The sequence below is a fragment of the Triticum aestivum genome, chromosome 2B (assembly GCF_018294505.1).
Source record: "Triticum aestivum cultivar Chinese Spring chromosome 2B, IWGSC CS RefSeq v2.1, whole genome shotgun sequence".
Lineage (NCBI taxonomy): Eukaryota > Viridiplantae > Streptophyta > Magnoliopsida > Poales > Poaceae > Triticum > Triticum aestivum.
The window spans coordinates 171,370,020-171,386,368 of NC_057798.1; the positions used below are offsets into that span (position 1 = coordinate 171,370,020).

At 54.5% G+C, this 16,349-nt stretch overlaps 1 protein-coding gene across 1 annotated transcript; it reads left to right on the forward strand.

Moving 5' to 3' along the window:
- Positions 1-486: 486 nt before the first annotated feature.
- On the forward strand, positions 487-11,121 carry LOC123044148 (UDP-glycosyltransferase 85A2). The gene is made up of 2 exons (XM_044466801.1): positions 487-1,114; positions 9,543-11,121. The coding sequence occupies exons 1-2, from the start codon at positions 508-510 to the stop codon at positions 10,493-10,495; spliced, it is 1,560 nt and encodes a 519-aa protein (XP_044322736.1). The 5' UTR covers positions 487-507; the 3' UTR covers positions 10,496-11,121.
- Positions 11,122-16,349: the final 5,228 nt, after the last annotated feature.

Here is a 16,349-nt window from a genome sequence, read left to right on the forward strand (position 1 = left end):
AGAGACTACAACTCGTGTGCGAAACCCCTGAGTGAAACAAACGATTAGCTACCGCAAGAAATACAAACACAACACAAAAGAGCCTGCCATAAACAGATCGTCAAGCCGCATCTCGATCAACACCAGACACCTAAGAGCAACAATTTCAACCGAGTTTTCCTTGTTGACGCCTGCGTTCAAATCTGTAACAAGAATTGACATCGTTCACCAATTACTTTTGTCAAAAATAAATACTTTGCCTTTTCGATAGACGAAAAGATGATGCCGTTGGATTTGTGACGGCCAATTTGTTAGTTTGGGTTAAAGAAAATAACTACTCCCTCCGCACCGGTGCATAAGTCGTCTTATTAGGTTTTCGTAAGATGATTTATGCACCAAAAATGACATGGGAGTGCACCGCGCGCGTAATTAGCAACTCACGATTCAGAGCCAGTCTCTCTTATCCGCGGAGCAGCAACCTCATCGACCCACCCACCACACACACATAATACACCGGACTGAAACAACATGCCCGCACCGATTCAGAGCCCCGCCGTCTTTTTCCAACCTGCCGAGAGCGCGAGACATACAAGAGCTAGCAAGAGCATGGCCATGGCGCCGTCCTCGAAGCCGGCCAAGACCACGACGCCGCACATCCTGCTCCTCCCCTACCCGGCGCAGGGTCACGTGAACCCGTTCCTTCGGCTGGCCAAGGCGCTGCACGCGCGGGGGCTCCACGTCACCTTCGTCCATACGGAGCACAACCACGGCCGCCTACTCCGTTCCCGCGGCCTCGGCGCCGTCACGGGCGCCGCCGACGGCTTCCGGTTCGAGACGATCCCCGACGGGCTCCCCCGTTCCGAGCACGACGCCACGCAGGACATCTGGGCGCTCTGCGAGGCCACGCGCCGGGCGTGTCCTGCCCACCTCAGGGAGCTCGTCGAGAGGCTCGGGAGGACGGAGGGGGTCCCGCCGGTGACCTGCGTCGTCGCCGACGGCGCCATGGGGTTCGCGGTGCACGCGGCCAAGGACATGGGGCTGCTGGCGTACCTCTTCTTCACCCCCAGCGCGTGCGGCTTCTTGTGCTACCTCAACTTCGATCAGCTTGTCAAGCGAGGATACGTGCCATTCAGAGGTAATGAACTGTGTTCATCATATAGTATATCACCTGTTCTAAGCATAGCTATCACATCTGTAGTACTTAATACAAAGGACATAAGAACTTGAAAAGCCTACTAGCTAGATCAGAGATGGTTTTTCATCCGTGCCTAGTTCAATCTCGCGGATGGTCATCGAGCAAAAAGACAAAGGAAAGGTCATGCTTCAAAGATGAACCATTTAACTCGGCTTTCATTGGATATTGGTACCTAGCTAATCAATGTATTTCGTCATAGACTTCCGACGTTTCAGTCACCTATACGATAGTGAGAACAACAGGAGAATCAAACTCTTTGGTCAGCTACTTCAAAAAGATAATGTACCACTTTCAAAAAAAAAAGATAATGTATAAATATAAGGCTATAGCTTTTTATATTTCACACCGAATCTAGTCATGTGTAAAATAACCTCAAGTGGGCCGAAAGGTAACTCGTTTGAACGTCCTACGTAGCTGATTGGTTACTCGACGACACCAACACTCCATTTTTATTCAGTTCACATATTGAGTCAAAACTTTGATCAAGTTATATTTCCAAAATATCATATTAATACCATTAGATTCATCATTTGAAAATATTCACATATATTTGCTATTATAAATAACTAAATGTTTATATTGTTTTTAATAAACTTGCTCAAACTTTATTCAGTTTGACCAAGAACAAAGCTAATATGCAAAGTTAATAAAATAGTGGGAGTTTTATTAACACGCCCCAAAGACCAAACTGGTCGGGTCCTATTTATAGCTAACCACACAACAACAATAGAGGATCCCGGAAGCACCGGCTTCAGAGGTGTGACACCCTAGAGCATTGCCCTAAACGACAGGTTTGCTGATATATGTTTGACACCTCTCTCTCTCTCCATCAATTCAGACTTTTGAAAAAGTTCACAGACCCATAAATTCAATATGGTATAGAGCCAAGAGGTCTCGCGTTCAAGACAATACCACTACATCGATCCCATGTCTAAGGTTTAAAAAAGCCTAGACTTGAGTGGGAATGTTGAAATATGTTGACAACATCTCACATCAGATCGTACTTTTAGATAAGCTGGCTGGAGCATGAATACAATATGGTTCCCTAATACTTTGACGCATAGTCTATTCCCGGGAGCATTTGCTTGAAAGATGTATCACCAAGGATCACTAAGTTCTTAGTTCTAATTAACAGAGCAACTACAAGATTCATCCACCATCGTAAGTATCTTATCCTTTTTCATAATGTGGCTTGTCCTCTACTCGGTGTGCTTCTATATACCACTATAACTACTAGGAAAACACCACTAGTCTTCTAGCCTAAGCCTGATTCGCAAAAAAAGAAAAATCTAGCTCTAAGCTTTTTTCGATAATTCAATTTTTAAGGGTCCACAATCATTGGTTAAACCAATAAACTTTTGTAGTATGAACATGTGTACACTTAGTAAGCCATTAGTCCCTCTATCATTTGTCATGTGTACACTAGTGGCACTAGATGCACTTTCACCTTGCGCCGCCAAAAGTTCCAAATTTTCAAATTGATAACACGATAAATGTTAGTACCTATATAAAAATAGTTAGTGGTAGAGATGGTCATATTCATACTGGAATGCCAAGTGGTAGAGAATAAAATTTCATACAATTCCTTTGTCGTCTCTTCCCTGGAACCCACTTGCTTTTACAAAGAACGGGCTACTATTAACACTTACACAGTTGGGTTTCATTTACTCTCTTTGTTGCTCCGACCATGATGGGATATTCTATAGTCGTTGAGTGACTCAACATAACACCTTTATTATCATCCCCTTTATTAGTAAAGATATCCAGACTATCTATTGATCCTTGCATTGAGCTAAGATATTAATAAGTAGACACGAACGTAATGAAATAAAGTTAGGTAACTAGAGTATTAAGCAAATAAGTGGTAGATGGTCAGCCATTTGCTAGAAACTTCAAGAGAAAATTGGAAGATGATTAGTATTTGTCCTTTTATCGTATCAGATAGAACTTCAGCTATAAATCTATAATATTGGAACCGACATGGTAAGATCTACTCCCTAAAGTTGGGTCATCTATTTTGGAACAGAGGGAGTAGTAACTACCAGAACAGAAAACTAAAATGTCTTCAAACATACATAGATCTCATCACAAAGAGCCCGACGGTGCAAATAGAAACGACAAAATTTTGGTGACAATAATGGTGCACGTGGCGTAAACATCAAACCGTGAATCTAGTTTATGGGGTATAGTGCATAACTGCAATATTAGGGGATGTCTTGCTTGGAGAGGTGTGGTCATGTGAGGAGCAATTCACTCTTCTTGACATTTTGATCGGTTATTGAACCATTGGTGTGGGTTGATTTATGAATTGCAGAGTGACCCGCTCTAGAGTACCATCCTTTAGAGTTTGAACCTAATTACACATATATTGTTCTAGAAGTTTACTTGCACATAAATTTGTTATGTCATTTCTAAAGGGGATATTCCACACACAAAATCTAGGGATGAGCTTACTTAAGTGAGCAAAATATTGTGAGTTTCTTTTAGAACATAGACGTCAGAGACGTCCGGCTTTAAATTAATAAAGCCCTCAACATAGGCAGCGTGCAAACATGGAACAGACCAACTAAACGGAACCAAAGCTAGACAGCCAAGTTTCAAAGAAAGGCCAAAAGGCGAAAGCGTTGATAAGTGCGTTACATGGCATAGCCAGCCAGATTAACGAGCACGCAGGCTCAAAAGAAGCAGGACCAAAAGGGCTGCCTATCCCTATGAGGCAGCAGACGGAGGAGACGAGGCTCGGGACGCCGAGTAGACTGTGCGGAGCCATGCGATAGCTTGTCGATGGGGATCAGCTTCCTGTTGTCTTCCCAGCGGAGCCCACTGCTGCAAGAATAAGATGCATTTGAAGATAACATCAGCGGGGTGAGAGGGAAACGCTCCCTCAATAGTAAACTTGTTACGAATATGCCATAAGGCCCATAGCATGGCCGAAGCACACGTCCACATGATCCGGCGTAGAGAGCCCTGGATCGAAGATAAGTAAGACACAAGCTCAGAGCGTGAGCGTGGATCCCAATCCACCCCAGCGGCCTCACGGACCGCGCTCCAAGCAAAACGCGCCAAAGGGCAGCGGAAGAACGTGTGGTCAGCATCTTCCGCGTTACGACACAAAGCGCACGGCCCGGAAGCAGGGCCATTGCGCTTAGCTATATTGATAGAGGTAGGAAGGCGATCTTGGCATAATTGCCAAAGGAAGACCTTAATCTTTAGCGGGATTCGCGCCTTCCAAAGCCCCGTGGCTGCCATGGGGGCATGGCCGCGGCACAGCTCTCTATACATTGACTTGACAGTGAACCTGCCAGAGCCCGAGAGTCTCCAAGAGACCTCGTCGGCGGAGTCCGACAAGCGTACGGTCGCTATCAGAGCCCGCAAGCGATCCCACTCTGGCTGCTCCGGCCCCAAGAGCTCCCTTCTGAAGTAGATGGGGGCGGGGTGGCACTAAGAGCCGACGCCACCAGTTGATTGGGCTCAACCGCGATGGAGTAGAGATGGGGGAACTCAGACCAAAGGGGTTGCTGGCCAATCCAAACGTCGTGCCAAAACCGGATGGAGCGGCCGTTATTAACCGTGAACCTCGCGCCCCTGGCGAAGTATGGTTTGAGGGATTGGATGAAGGTCCAGAAAGGTGACCTGAGAGGAGATGCCTCAAAGAAATTCCCATGCGGGAAGTACTTGGCACGGAGGAGGTCAATCCAGAGGCCGGTCCCTCCCTGTGACAGCTTCCAGATCCACTTGCACATAAGTGCAATGTTCATCAGCTTAGAGTTGATGATCCCGAGGCCCCCCTGGGCTTTAGGTCTACAGACGGCTTGCCACTTAACCATGTGGTACTTCCGTTTAGGGCCCGCTCCTTCCCAAAAGAAACGTGCCCGAGGTGTGTCCATTTTCTTATGGACCCCATCAGCCAACAAGAACATACCCATGGCAAACATGGGTAGGGACGAGAGGCTAGAGTTAGTAAGGATTAGTCTTGCCCCTGAAGACATAAATCGACCTCTCCACGGACATATCCGGTCCGCCACCTTAGTGTTGAGAGGTTCCCAATCGGCAATCGAGCATTTCTTCTCTGCGATCGGGAGGCCAAGGTAGGTAAACGGGAACTTTCCAAGCTTGCAATTTAGCAAGTTGGCCACCCGTTCACTTTCGGCCGCGTCCATCCTATGGACACCACTTCACGTTTGTGGAAGTTAATTTTTAGTCCGGACATGAGTTCAAAACACAGCAAGATGGCCTTAACCGTTGCTATGCTGTGTGTGTCCGGCTCAAAAAGGAGTAGAGTGTCATCCGCATACTGTAGGTGTGACACCCCTCCAGGGATCAGGTTGCCGACCACTCCCCTGATGTGGCCAGCAACGCGAGCTTTGTCTAGCATGGCGCCCAAGGCGTCCGCCACAAAGTTGAAAAGCAACGGTGAGGCTGGATCCCCTTGACGCAGCCCACACTTGTTGCAGAAGAAGTTCCCTACGTCTCCGTTCACCGCTATCGCCGTTTGGCCTCCCGAGACCAATTGCAGCATACGGTGAACCCAAACTGCCGAAAATCCTCGATCCAGAAGGATTTGTCGGAGAAACTCCCAATTCACTCGATCGTACGCCTTCTCGAAATCTAATTTCAGAAGTATTGCCGGCTGGCGGCTACGTTTGAGCGAGTGAACGATCTCTTGGAGGGCCAACGGGCCCTCCAAAATGTTGCGACCACGAATAAAAGCTGTTTGGTTCCTACTAATAATACGATGAGCCACCGAAGACAGGCACGTAGAACAAGCCTTAGAACATATTTTAAACGGGACGTTGATAAGCGCTATGGGGCGAAAAAGTCTAATGTTGTCCGCGCCCTGAACTTTGGGGATAAGCGAAAGAACCCCAAAGTTAAGGCGCGAGATGTCTACTGTGCCACGCATAAACCCGTTACACACCTCGAAGATAGGGCCTTTGAGGACTTGCCAGAATCTTTTGAACATCGCCACCGGCCACCCATCCGGGCCCGGGGCCGTGTTAGATTTTATCCCAAGGGCCGCCTGGTCGATCTCCTGAGGTAGGAAGGCGAGACCCAAGCCTTCATTCTCCTCGTCCGAGACCCGCAGAGCGGATCCCAGACATCTGGCCGCAGGCGGGCCCTGGACTCCTCCCTGGAGCCCAATAACTCGATGTAGAAATCGTAAATGTGACGTATGATATCCTATTGGCGCAATAGGAGCCCCTGCTCCGATTGCAACCTCAGGATGGCGCACTTACGTCGCCGGCCGTTGGCATAGGCATGGAAATATTTTGTGTTCGCGTCCCTTTGAGCGTCCACTTAATTCCACCCCTCCTACGCCAGTACTCCTCCTCTGCACGAAGGAGGGCCTCAACCTGGGCCTCAACCGCGTATCGCTGAGCCCAGTCTTGCTCCGAGAAGACCTGTGAGTCCGCAGCAGCGTCCATACGGGCGAGGTCCGCCACCAAACGCGCTCGGAGCAGCTTATCCTCACGGCCCTGGTTGGCCCCCCAGCCTTTGAGGGCCGCGCGCAGCCCCGCCCCTGCGGTAATCCAGAAATCCATGGGCCCTCGCGTGTGCCCGATCCAGGCAACACAAGTCTCCCATTTGGAGAGGAAAATTTGTTCAAATTCCGGGTGTTCAAACCACGCAGTTTCAAAGAAAACCCGTGGGCTTCGTTTTAAACGATCCTCCCCCGAGGAGAGGATTAAAGGGACGTGGTCCGACCCGATCGTCGTTTCAGCGTGAAGTGAGCACATGGGAAAAAGCATCTCCCACTCCGTGGACATAAAAACTCGGTCAAGCACTGACCGAACCGGTGTGAGTTGCTTGTTTGTCCAAGTATAGCGTGCACCCACGCGAGCCACTTCCCTAAGGGCCATTGATGCAATCGCGTTATTGAACATGGACACCCTTGTCCAGTTAATAATCCCGTTGTTCTTATCCGCTCCCGAACGGATTAAGTTAAAATCCCCACCCACAACGAGAGGTAAGTTGCGGACACCCAAGGCCGCTACCTTCTCCTGAAGTTCCCCCAAGAACTCGTGCGAGTGCGAGTGGTTAGCCGGGCCATAGACCATGATAACCTCCCACTCGCAGAGTGTCGCGCGGTGGCGGACGTGTGCCGACACGAAAAAACGACCGGCATCCCATGCCACCACCTCGCAGCAAACATGGCTGATGCCAAGGAGCATACCCCCAGAGTGGCCTATCGCTGGCACCCATTGCCACGCGAAGCGCTCGAGCAGGTCGATGGCTAGCAGGTCTCGGTGAGGGAATTCAGCCTTGATGGTTTCCTGCAAGCCAACTACATCGATGTTTTTGACGCGAATGAACTCTTTTAGCTGCGTCCGCCTCCCAACGTGGCCGTAGCCTCGGATGTTCCAGAAGATGAAACGCATTTAGATTATGCGATTGCGGAGGCGGATACCACGGGCGGTAACCGCCTTGGCCACTCGCCGTGTCCTGACAGGACCACGGGTGGGGGGGACGGTGCAGCCCCTGCTGCTGTGTCCACCCGATCGGGCCGAGCAACTGGGACCAGAGAAGCCCCTGCTTCTTCTGGTACTGTCGCAGCGTGGGCCGCCACTGCCTGGGCAAGCGCGGCCTGCGCGATCTCCTTAGAGCGGATGAGAGACAGCAGCTCTCGGGCCTCTCCCTCATCAGACAGATCAACCCCACTATCCACTAAAATACCCCCAAGGCGCTCATCCGAATAATCGTCGAAAATCGTAAAACGGGGTAGGGGGTTACCTTCGGTCTCCATGTTCTTCTGGGCCAGCAAGAGTTGCGCGCGTTGGAGAGCAGGGAGGTTGCCCTTGGCGCCCTTTGGCCGGGAACTAGCCCGTTCCTACGCCACCGGAGTCGCCGCCACCGCCTTGGAGCGCTTGGCCGTGGAGATGGGCGCCGCCTTGGTCACCTCCGCCCGGAGAGCGTCAGAGGGAGGCGGGGGTTCCACCTGCCCGTGCCCCCCGACCGTACCGCCAGGGGAAGCCAACGCCATCACCACCATCCGGTGCGAGACAGGCGTGCCCGCCCGCACCGAGGGGGGACTCGTTGGCGCCACCGGGGGAGTCTTGCGGCCCGCCGTCTTCTTGTGGAGCCGCACCCCGCCACTCCCCAGACCGCGCGCGGACGTGGGAAGCCCGTCCTTCTCCACAACCGGGGAGATGAGCATGGAGCGGCCCTCCAAGTCACACGAAGCCGAGAGGCCCTTGTCTAGGTCGAGGCCGAGGGACATGTTGGAGCCGTATTGATTGAAGCCCGTCTCGTTGCTGCCCACGCCAACTTGACGCTCCTCCAGGTCCTTCACGGCCCCCGCAGTCGGGGCCACGGCCTCCGAAGTCTTGTCCTTGAGGCCCAGCTTATCCCAAGTCGCAGTGTCGATGGAGTCATCCCCCATGCTCGCGTCCTTGTCCCTGTCTTTGTCCTTGTCCATGTCATCAGGTCCCTTGTCCATGCTTGCCGGGGGAGGGGGAGGGGGGCACCACCCTGCCTGCCACCTGCCTCGGCCTCCATCCGAATGGTAAAGCCCTCACTGTTGAACCAGACTTGAACATACCCTTTGATCTTGGCCGGGGAGCGACACGCAAAGCGCATCCGCACTGGACCCAGCCCCGCCAACGACGCCTTGTCCACTTCCATCGGGCGCCCGATCATCACTGTCCCAGCCATGAGACGGTCCACGCGACGGTGCTTGGGTGGCACTCCCCAGAGTTTGACCCACACATCCGGCATGATTTCGGCCTTGGGAGTCTCCAGAATTGCTTCCTTGATCTCTGCCATGATGTCGTTGTGGGAGAGGTACAGCTTACCACTTCGCGTCGCCATTCGCAGCATGGCCTTGTTGGGGAAGACGACGGAGAATATGTCGTCCCCGACGGCCGCCACCTGCCAATCCCATTCCCCTTCTAAGAGGTGGGGGAGTTCCGCCTCCAAGATGGGGATTGACAGCTTGCCGGGCGCCGCCGAGATGAGCGCCGCGTCCGCAACCACCGGGGCACTGACCTCCTCGCCCTCCGTCTCCACGTAGGGGAGGCAGAAGAAGCCCTCGCCGGGGATGGCGTTGCCCATGATCTGCATCAGCAGAGGCCGACCGCGCGTGGGGCAATGCGCCGATGCGTGCCCCTCCTCGTGGCAGACGACGCACAGAGGCTTGTAATGGCACATAAAATATTGTGAGTTTGAACTGCAAAATTATATTTCCATCCCCAACGGGGTATTTGGTAACAGAAAAAAGGAACTATATTCATAATTTCGTTCAAAATGTCGCTGAAGTTAAGGCAATAGTGTCATCCATCTTAAACTGAAAAAGAATTATGTACATTGGAATATTGATTTCGGGGGATATACATTGGAACTTTATTCTAATTAACACACGTTCGCACAGATGAGAGCTACTTCACCAACGGGTACCTGGACAGCCCCGTGGACTGGATCACTGGCATGATCAGCAACCTCCGCCTACGTGACTTCCCGACGTTCATACGCACCACCGACGCTGACGATGTGATGCTGACCATCAACATTAAGCAATGCGAGCTCGACGCCCCCGCCGCTGACGGTATCCTCCTCAACACCTACGACGACCTCGAGCGCGCCGCGCTGGACGCCATCCGCGAGCGCCTGCCCAACACCTTCGTCCTCGGGCCCCTCGGCCCGGAGGTCTCGCCGCCGTCGTACCTCCCCTCCCTCACCTCGAGCTTGTGGAAGGAGGACGACCGCTGCGTCGCATGGCTAGACGCGCAGGCGGCGGACTGCTCCGTGATGTACGTCAACTTCGGGAGCATCACGGTCGTGACGAGGGACCAGATGGTGGAGTTCGCTCGGGGGCTGGCCGACGCCGGCAGCCCGTTCCTGTGGGTTGTCCGGCCTGACATGGTGCGCGACGACGGCGATGATGATGGCAAGATGCCGGTGCCGGATGGGTTCGCGGAGGAGGTCGCGGGACGAGGGCTGATGGTTGGGTGGTGCGACCAGGAGGCGGTGCTGGGCCACCGCGCGACCGGGGGTTTCCTGAGCCACTGTGGTTGGAACTCGACGTTGGAGAGCCTGTGCGCTGGCGTGCCGATGTTGTGTTGGCCCTTCTTCTCAGAGCAGGTGACCAACTGCCGGTACGCGTGCGAGGAGTGGGGTGTGGGCGTCCAGATGCCGCGCGAGGCCGGGAGGGGAGAGGTTGAGGCTGCCGTTAGGGAGCTGATGGGCGACGGGGATAAGGCGGCGGCAATGAGGAGGAAGGCAGCGGAGTGGAAGGAGAAGGCCGTGAGGGCGGTCGCGGCGGGTGGGTCCTCGCAACGGGACCTCAAAAGGTTCGTCGACGAAATTGCGCGCGTCAAGGGATAGAGGACTCGTGTCATGCATCCGGTGTGTTCTTGCTTCGTTGTGACCTTTGGTGAATGGTTTATGTGAAGATATTGTTTGAACTTGTCTTGTAAGCAGCATATAAACTTTTAGATCCACATTGAACTTGGGACAATATATAATTTTTGTTCGGGCTAGAAAGTTGGTTCAACTTCTTCGATGCTAGTCGATTTTAGGACGAGGTTGAAGACCGACCCCAGGCAAGGTCAAGCCATGACCTTGCAGCGAGCTGCACGTCCTAGGCGGAGACAAAGAAGCGGGTTCACCAGTGCGGGTCAGTGGAGGGGGCTTAAAGTGATGGCCGCCGTGGCGACAAGCACGATGGTTGGGGGCGGGCCGGCGGCCGGCGGCTGCATTTGGATAGGGCGGGCAGGTGAGGGCGAGCAGGAGGAAGAAGAATGCACGGCGGTAGTTGGATGTTTTTTTGTGAATCGGTGGTAGTTGGATGTCAACAGAATGTTCCAAAAAAAAAAATCGCCTGATCCAGAATTTTTTTGGGGCATATGAGGTATATCCATATTTGTTTGTTCGTCCTATTCAACTTCTTCAATATGTTTGCTTGGCATTTGCCAAGAACAAAGGTTGAGTTCTGAGTTCAATTCTGGTAAGCTGAAAGACTCTGGAGCAAACATAAGACCACGAGAACGTACTATTTGGGCTTATGAGATCGGAGTCTTTCAGACATGTTAAGAGGTTCGGGCCTATCAGTAAAATGTCTTATGGTTGCACCGCCTTTACGAAAAAGGGGTTTTCCCCGCTTTATAGATAAAGCACCATCACCAACACATGCAAGTAAGAAGATACAAACGCACTCCACCACCACACTCAACTCACACACCAAGGCGAGATACAAAGGTGCCAAGCACCAAACACATCACAACAATCAACCGAGGGGCGATGAGATGGACACGGCCAAAGAGGGGACTCCAAGACGATGCCTTTAAGAAGGATACGACCGTAAAAAGCCATCATCGTCTGATCCAGAAGATCAAGTTTTCACCCGGAATGACACGCAGGAGGTAGGAGCACCACGACGAAGCCTGCAGGGAGCGGAACGACGTTCGCGGACGCCGCTTCCGTCGGCTAGTGCCTGGGCTGGTCAAGTGGTGAACCCCGGTGCTCCTACCCCTCTGTCGCAACCCCGCTCCGCCAACAACCCGCAGCCATGCCTCCCAAGCGACCGTGCCTGCCAGCCCGCACCCGAGCCACGCGGTCAGCCCACGACCAACGTGCCTCCCGCCGCCAGAGCCGCCGCTCTGCCTCCAGACCGCCCTGATGGTCACCAAAGGCCGAGACTTTGAGCAAATCCGCACCCCAACTGCCTCCGAGACCGCCGGCCAACCACCCCCGCCTCGAGCAATGCCGGAGCTGAGAACACATGAGGATGGGGAAGGGGGGAGGGGGAGGAATGGCCCACGGCCATGACTGGCAACTTGGGCCGGCGACGGGAAGCTCGACAACGAAGCTCCCGTCCTTCCAACCCACTCCGTGCCCCGAAACCACTGGTTTCGCCCCACCCTGCCAAGGATCCGGCCCCGCGCGAGACCACGACAGCGACCTGTCGCCGAAGCAGAGAAAGCGGAGCTCTCGCCGCCACGTCCATGGATGAGCACCGGAGCGATCTCCCGTGTCGTACAACGCCGACCAGCCACAAGGGCCCGACCGGGCAGCGGCGCACGCATCCACCAGCTGCCCCCCCCCCCCCCCCCCCCCCCCCGCGCCCACGAGCCATGGCAGGGGAGGCCGACCGTGACCCGCGGCTCCGGAGGCGGATCTGGGCGCGCCGCCGCGAGCAGCCGCCGCCACCACCAGCCTCCATCCCGCACCACCTCCGCGCTGCCCGTCGCATCGCCGCCACGCCCCGTCGCCGGCCCACGCCGGAGCGCCGCCGAGCTGCCGCGCCCAGCGCCGAGCGCCGCATCCGGGCTGAGGCATCCGGCCCGCGCCAAATCCCCCGAGCGTGAGACGAGAGAGCCCCGCCGCCGCCCGCGACGGGCGGGCTTCGCCCGCTCGCGTCCTCCGACGGCGGCGCTAGGGTTAGGCCCCCCGGACGCCCACGGGAGCGTCGCGGGAGGAAGGGAAAAAAAGGATGGAGGGTCAAAATGGATGTCGCCCTGGTTGCACCGCTTTTCAACGAGGCAGGATACGCCCACAAAATCGGCTTCGCCTTGGGACGTCAAGTTTTTGCACCCGAGCTCAAACGGTAAAATCAAAAAAATATGTAGAAAGGGACTTTGGCCTTGTGAGGTCCATTTCTCTGTTGGCCTGGTTCAATACGGAAGTCCAGCTGAAATTTGAAGTCTGATACATCCTCCCCTCAACCAAAACTTATCTAAACCAATCATTCACTATCCACCTTGAGTCACACTGCACCTCAAGACGGTGGTGGCTGTCTCGGAAAACTTTTCGAAGATCATGCATGCTCCCATTTTCAAGCTTCATTGTTTGACGTGCACCTTTGGTCAGCTGATAGGCCAAGTTAAACACCAACAAGCATATGCAAGGCCATCTGGCCCCTGCTGTTTCCAAGAGCTAAAGTTTACTGCACCAAACACCATTTACACACACACATTCCATTAGCTAGCCGACTACGGATGGATCATGCGTGCACTCGTTAAAAGTTACCTGCACCAGGCTCGTCCACGCATGCATGTATATATATGCATGCGCCCAAATTCTAGTGTGTGTAGTAAGTGTGAGTGCAACTACCATGGAAAGCAGCTGGGGTGTTGGTGGAATCATTTGCCATCTCGAGTGCGAGATCAGCTCCGTCGAGGTCACGGGACTCGGCTGCACCGGTGGTGGAGCGCGCGCGCTCTTCCTCCGGTGCCACGTCCCCGCGGGCGGCGGGAGGACGATCCAGATCGACAGCCAACACGCCGAAGCCGAGCGCCGCGCCGGCGACCGGTCCACATCAACCGACGTGGTCTCGTGGCGCGACGTGGCGTCGCTGGCGTGCGACGGCTCGCCGGCGTGCGTGCGGGAGCTTGCGGACACGAGGAGCGTGGTGTTCGAGGTGCGGAGGAGGCAGAAGAAGATCATGGGGCGCGCCGGGTCGTCGGAGATGCTTGGCCGCGCCGAGGTTGCATGGAGGGACGTCGGTGACCCCGCGGTGGAGCGGCGAGTCGCGTTCGCCGTCTCCGGCCGGAGCAAAGGCGGGACAGCCCGGAACGATCCCGCGCCAGTGATGTCGGTTAGGATGAGCGTGCGCGTGTCGGAGACGGCTGCGCCCGTCCGCCTGAACGTGGACTCGCAGCGGGAGACTTATGGGTGTGAGTGGAGCGCCGGCGGGAGCGACGACGTGTACGGAGTGGCTGCGTGCGGCATAGCAGATGACGCGGGCGAGTAGTTCGGTGTTCGTGAGTTTTACCTAAGGGCATCTCTAGCATATTTTCCTCCTATCATATTTTCTTCAAAATATATTCAGGGAAATGAAATCTACTCATCTAGCAGATCCTTTAAAACCCAATTCCTCATAATATATTACTACTCCCTCTGTAAATAATATAATACGTTTTAGATCCACAATCACAAGTTCTTACATTGGGTAAGCAAGCTAGAGATGCTGTTCTCAAATTCCTAATCAAGTTATAAGAAATTTCACAAGTTTTTACAACAAAAAACTGCACTTTAAATATGTGGTGAGGGGAGCAGCGACTAGGCGGGCGCTAGGGTTTCCCCAGCTCCCCTCCCGCCGCCGCCGACCCTCCCGCCGCCGCCGGCCGTCGGCCCCGCCCCCCGCCTCCGCCCCCTTCCGCCCTCCCCCTCCTCCGTCTAGGCCGCCTCGCGCCGCCTCCCCGGGAGGTGGCCGGGGCGGAGCTCGCGCCCCTCGCCCGCAGGTCCCCTCCTCGCCCGGGTGGTGCCGGCGGCGGCAAACCTTCCAGTCCCCGCGCGCGCGTGCTCCCTTCCCGGGGCAGGGAGGCGGCGGCGGTGCAGCCCGGCTTGGCTGCGGTCCGGCGGCCCTGCGGTGGCGGCCGGCGGCAGGCGTGGTGACGGCGCCGCTCCTTGGCGGCGGGGCGGCGTGGTTGTGCTGGGTGGCCGTCGGCGCGCCCCCGGCCCAGATTTGGGCCCGACGGGCCCCATCTGGGCCCTAATGGGCCGGCCCCCCGGCATGGTCTCGTTGTATGCGGCGCGGTGAGGAGGAGGAGCGGCTCGGACTTGGGGCGTCGGCGCCGACGGCGTGCCGGCAGCAGCGCGAAGGCGGGAGCTTTACGGGCCCACGAGGGCTCGGCCGGGCCTGTGGGCCTACGGGCTTGGTGTACTCCTGCTATTGCGTCCGGACGGCTACTGTCACTGACGATGGAGGTGGGTCCCTCCCGCGTGCCGATAGTGCTGATGCCCTAGTCCCGGCTCCGATTCTTCGCCGTGCTGTCCTCACTTCGCGGTGCCGTGGTGAGACGGCGTAGAGGCCTCATGACCGCGTTGGCGCAGGGTGGTGGTTGGTTTGGTGGTGGGATCCGGAGCGCCCGAGGTGCGGGTTGGGATCGGGGGAAACCCCTGTCGGCGTGGCCGACTCCGGCGCGGTGGCACCTGTGGGTGCCACCTGACCTTCCGGGAGGGCGTCGGGGGCTACCCTTCCTCTCGCCTCGTCGTGTACCGGGGGAAACCCTTGGCAGCAGCGTCGTCATCGTCATGATCCTTCTTGGAGGTGTTGATTGGTGCCGGCGCTTCAGAGTCTTGGAGCCTAGTGGATGAGCCCGGTGGGCCCAGCGATCGCGAGGCTTCTTCGTTTTTGTTGATCCGCCGTTGTCGGCATTTGTTTCTTTTGCTCTTTCTCTATTGTTTCTTTTGGGCGTGACTGTGCTGCTTCCGCCCCAGCATCTATCCCTGTATGATTCGGTCGGTTGCTTTGTATACAAAGCGGGGGGAAATCCTTTTTCGGTAATATGTGGTGAAGAACCAGCCGGAGGGATGGAGGCCATTCCTGCAACATTGCTCCTCCAGAGTTGCCGCAAGCCAGCAGGGCATCACCGGGTGGCGGCCGTGCTAGGAAAACCGTGTTATACTAATGAAACAATTTACATACAAATTAAGCATGAAGGAAAAACTCATACTTTATCGCAAAACATATTAATTTCTTTTCGAATGAAAGAATTTGATTGAGTGAGAGCATTACAATCTGCTAGGCACAAGTTTTTTTTTTTTGACAGAAATCTGCTTGGCACATGCGGGTAATCTCTTCCGGCCCCTCACGCAGCCACACAGCAGTACGCTGGTCTACTTTCCTATGAGCTAAATGAATGGCCTATTGTATTACCCTCCCTACGTGCATGTGATATACTCCCTATGTACCATAACATATGTGTTATGTTTTAGAAATTCAAATTAAAGTGCTAAAATATCATATATTATGATACGGAGGGAGTAGCATACTCACTAACTAGCCCAAGTAACCTCCTGATCTCCTCCACGCAGGATGCACATGACGATCTGTTCGTCTCTTTTTTGAAATCGTATTAGCTGCAACGAGACAACCAATTTCTAATAGGATAGGTGCAGTCAGTGGCGGAGCTATGTTGAGGCCGGGAGGGCCGCTGATCGTCCCCAGTGATTTTCGGCTAGCTCCCTCACTGGGTGCAGTACTCCATTCCAACACAATACTTCCCTTCCATGCATGACGCTAATTCAGCCTCCCTCCAGTGCTGACGTGCAGAACCTGAGATGGCCCCATGAGGCGAAAATAACAGTGCCCATTGAATCGCAAAGACCATCCCATTCCCTACTCATGGTTCCTCGATCTTCCTACTAGAGGCATGGTCATGACTTTCATTCATTCATTTCATTCTTTGTTCTGTTGTGAAACCGAACCACTCAAAGAATTTAGATTCCTTTTACT

Coding starts and splice junctions, on each gene's coding strand:
- LOC123044148 (XM_044466801.1), top strand. CDS start 508: ATGCCCGCACCGATTCAGAGCCCCGCCGTCTTTTTCCAACCTGCCGAG. Junction 1,115..9,542: donor AGGATACGTGCCATTCAGAG/GTAATGAACTGT, acceptor ACGTTCGCACAG/ATGAGAGCTACTTCACCAAC.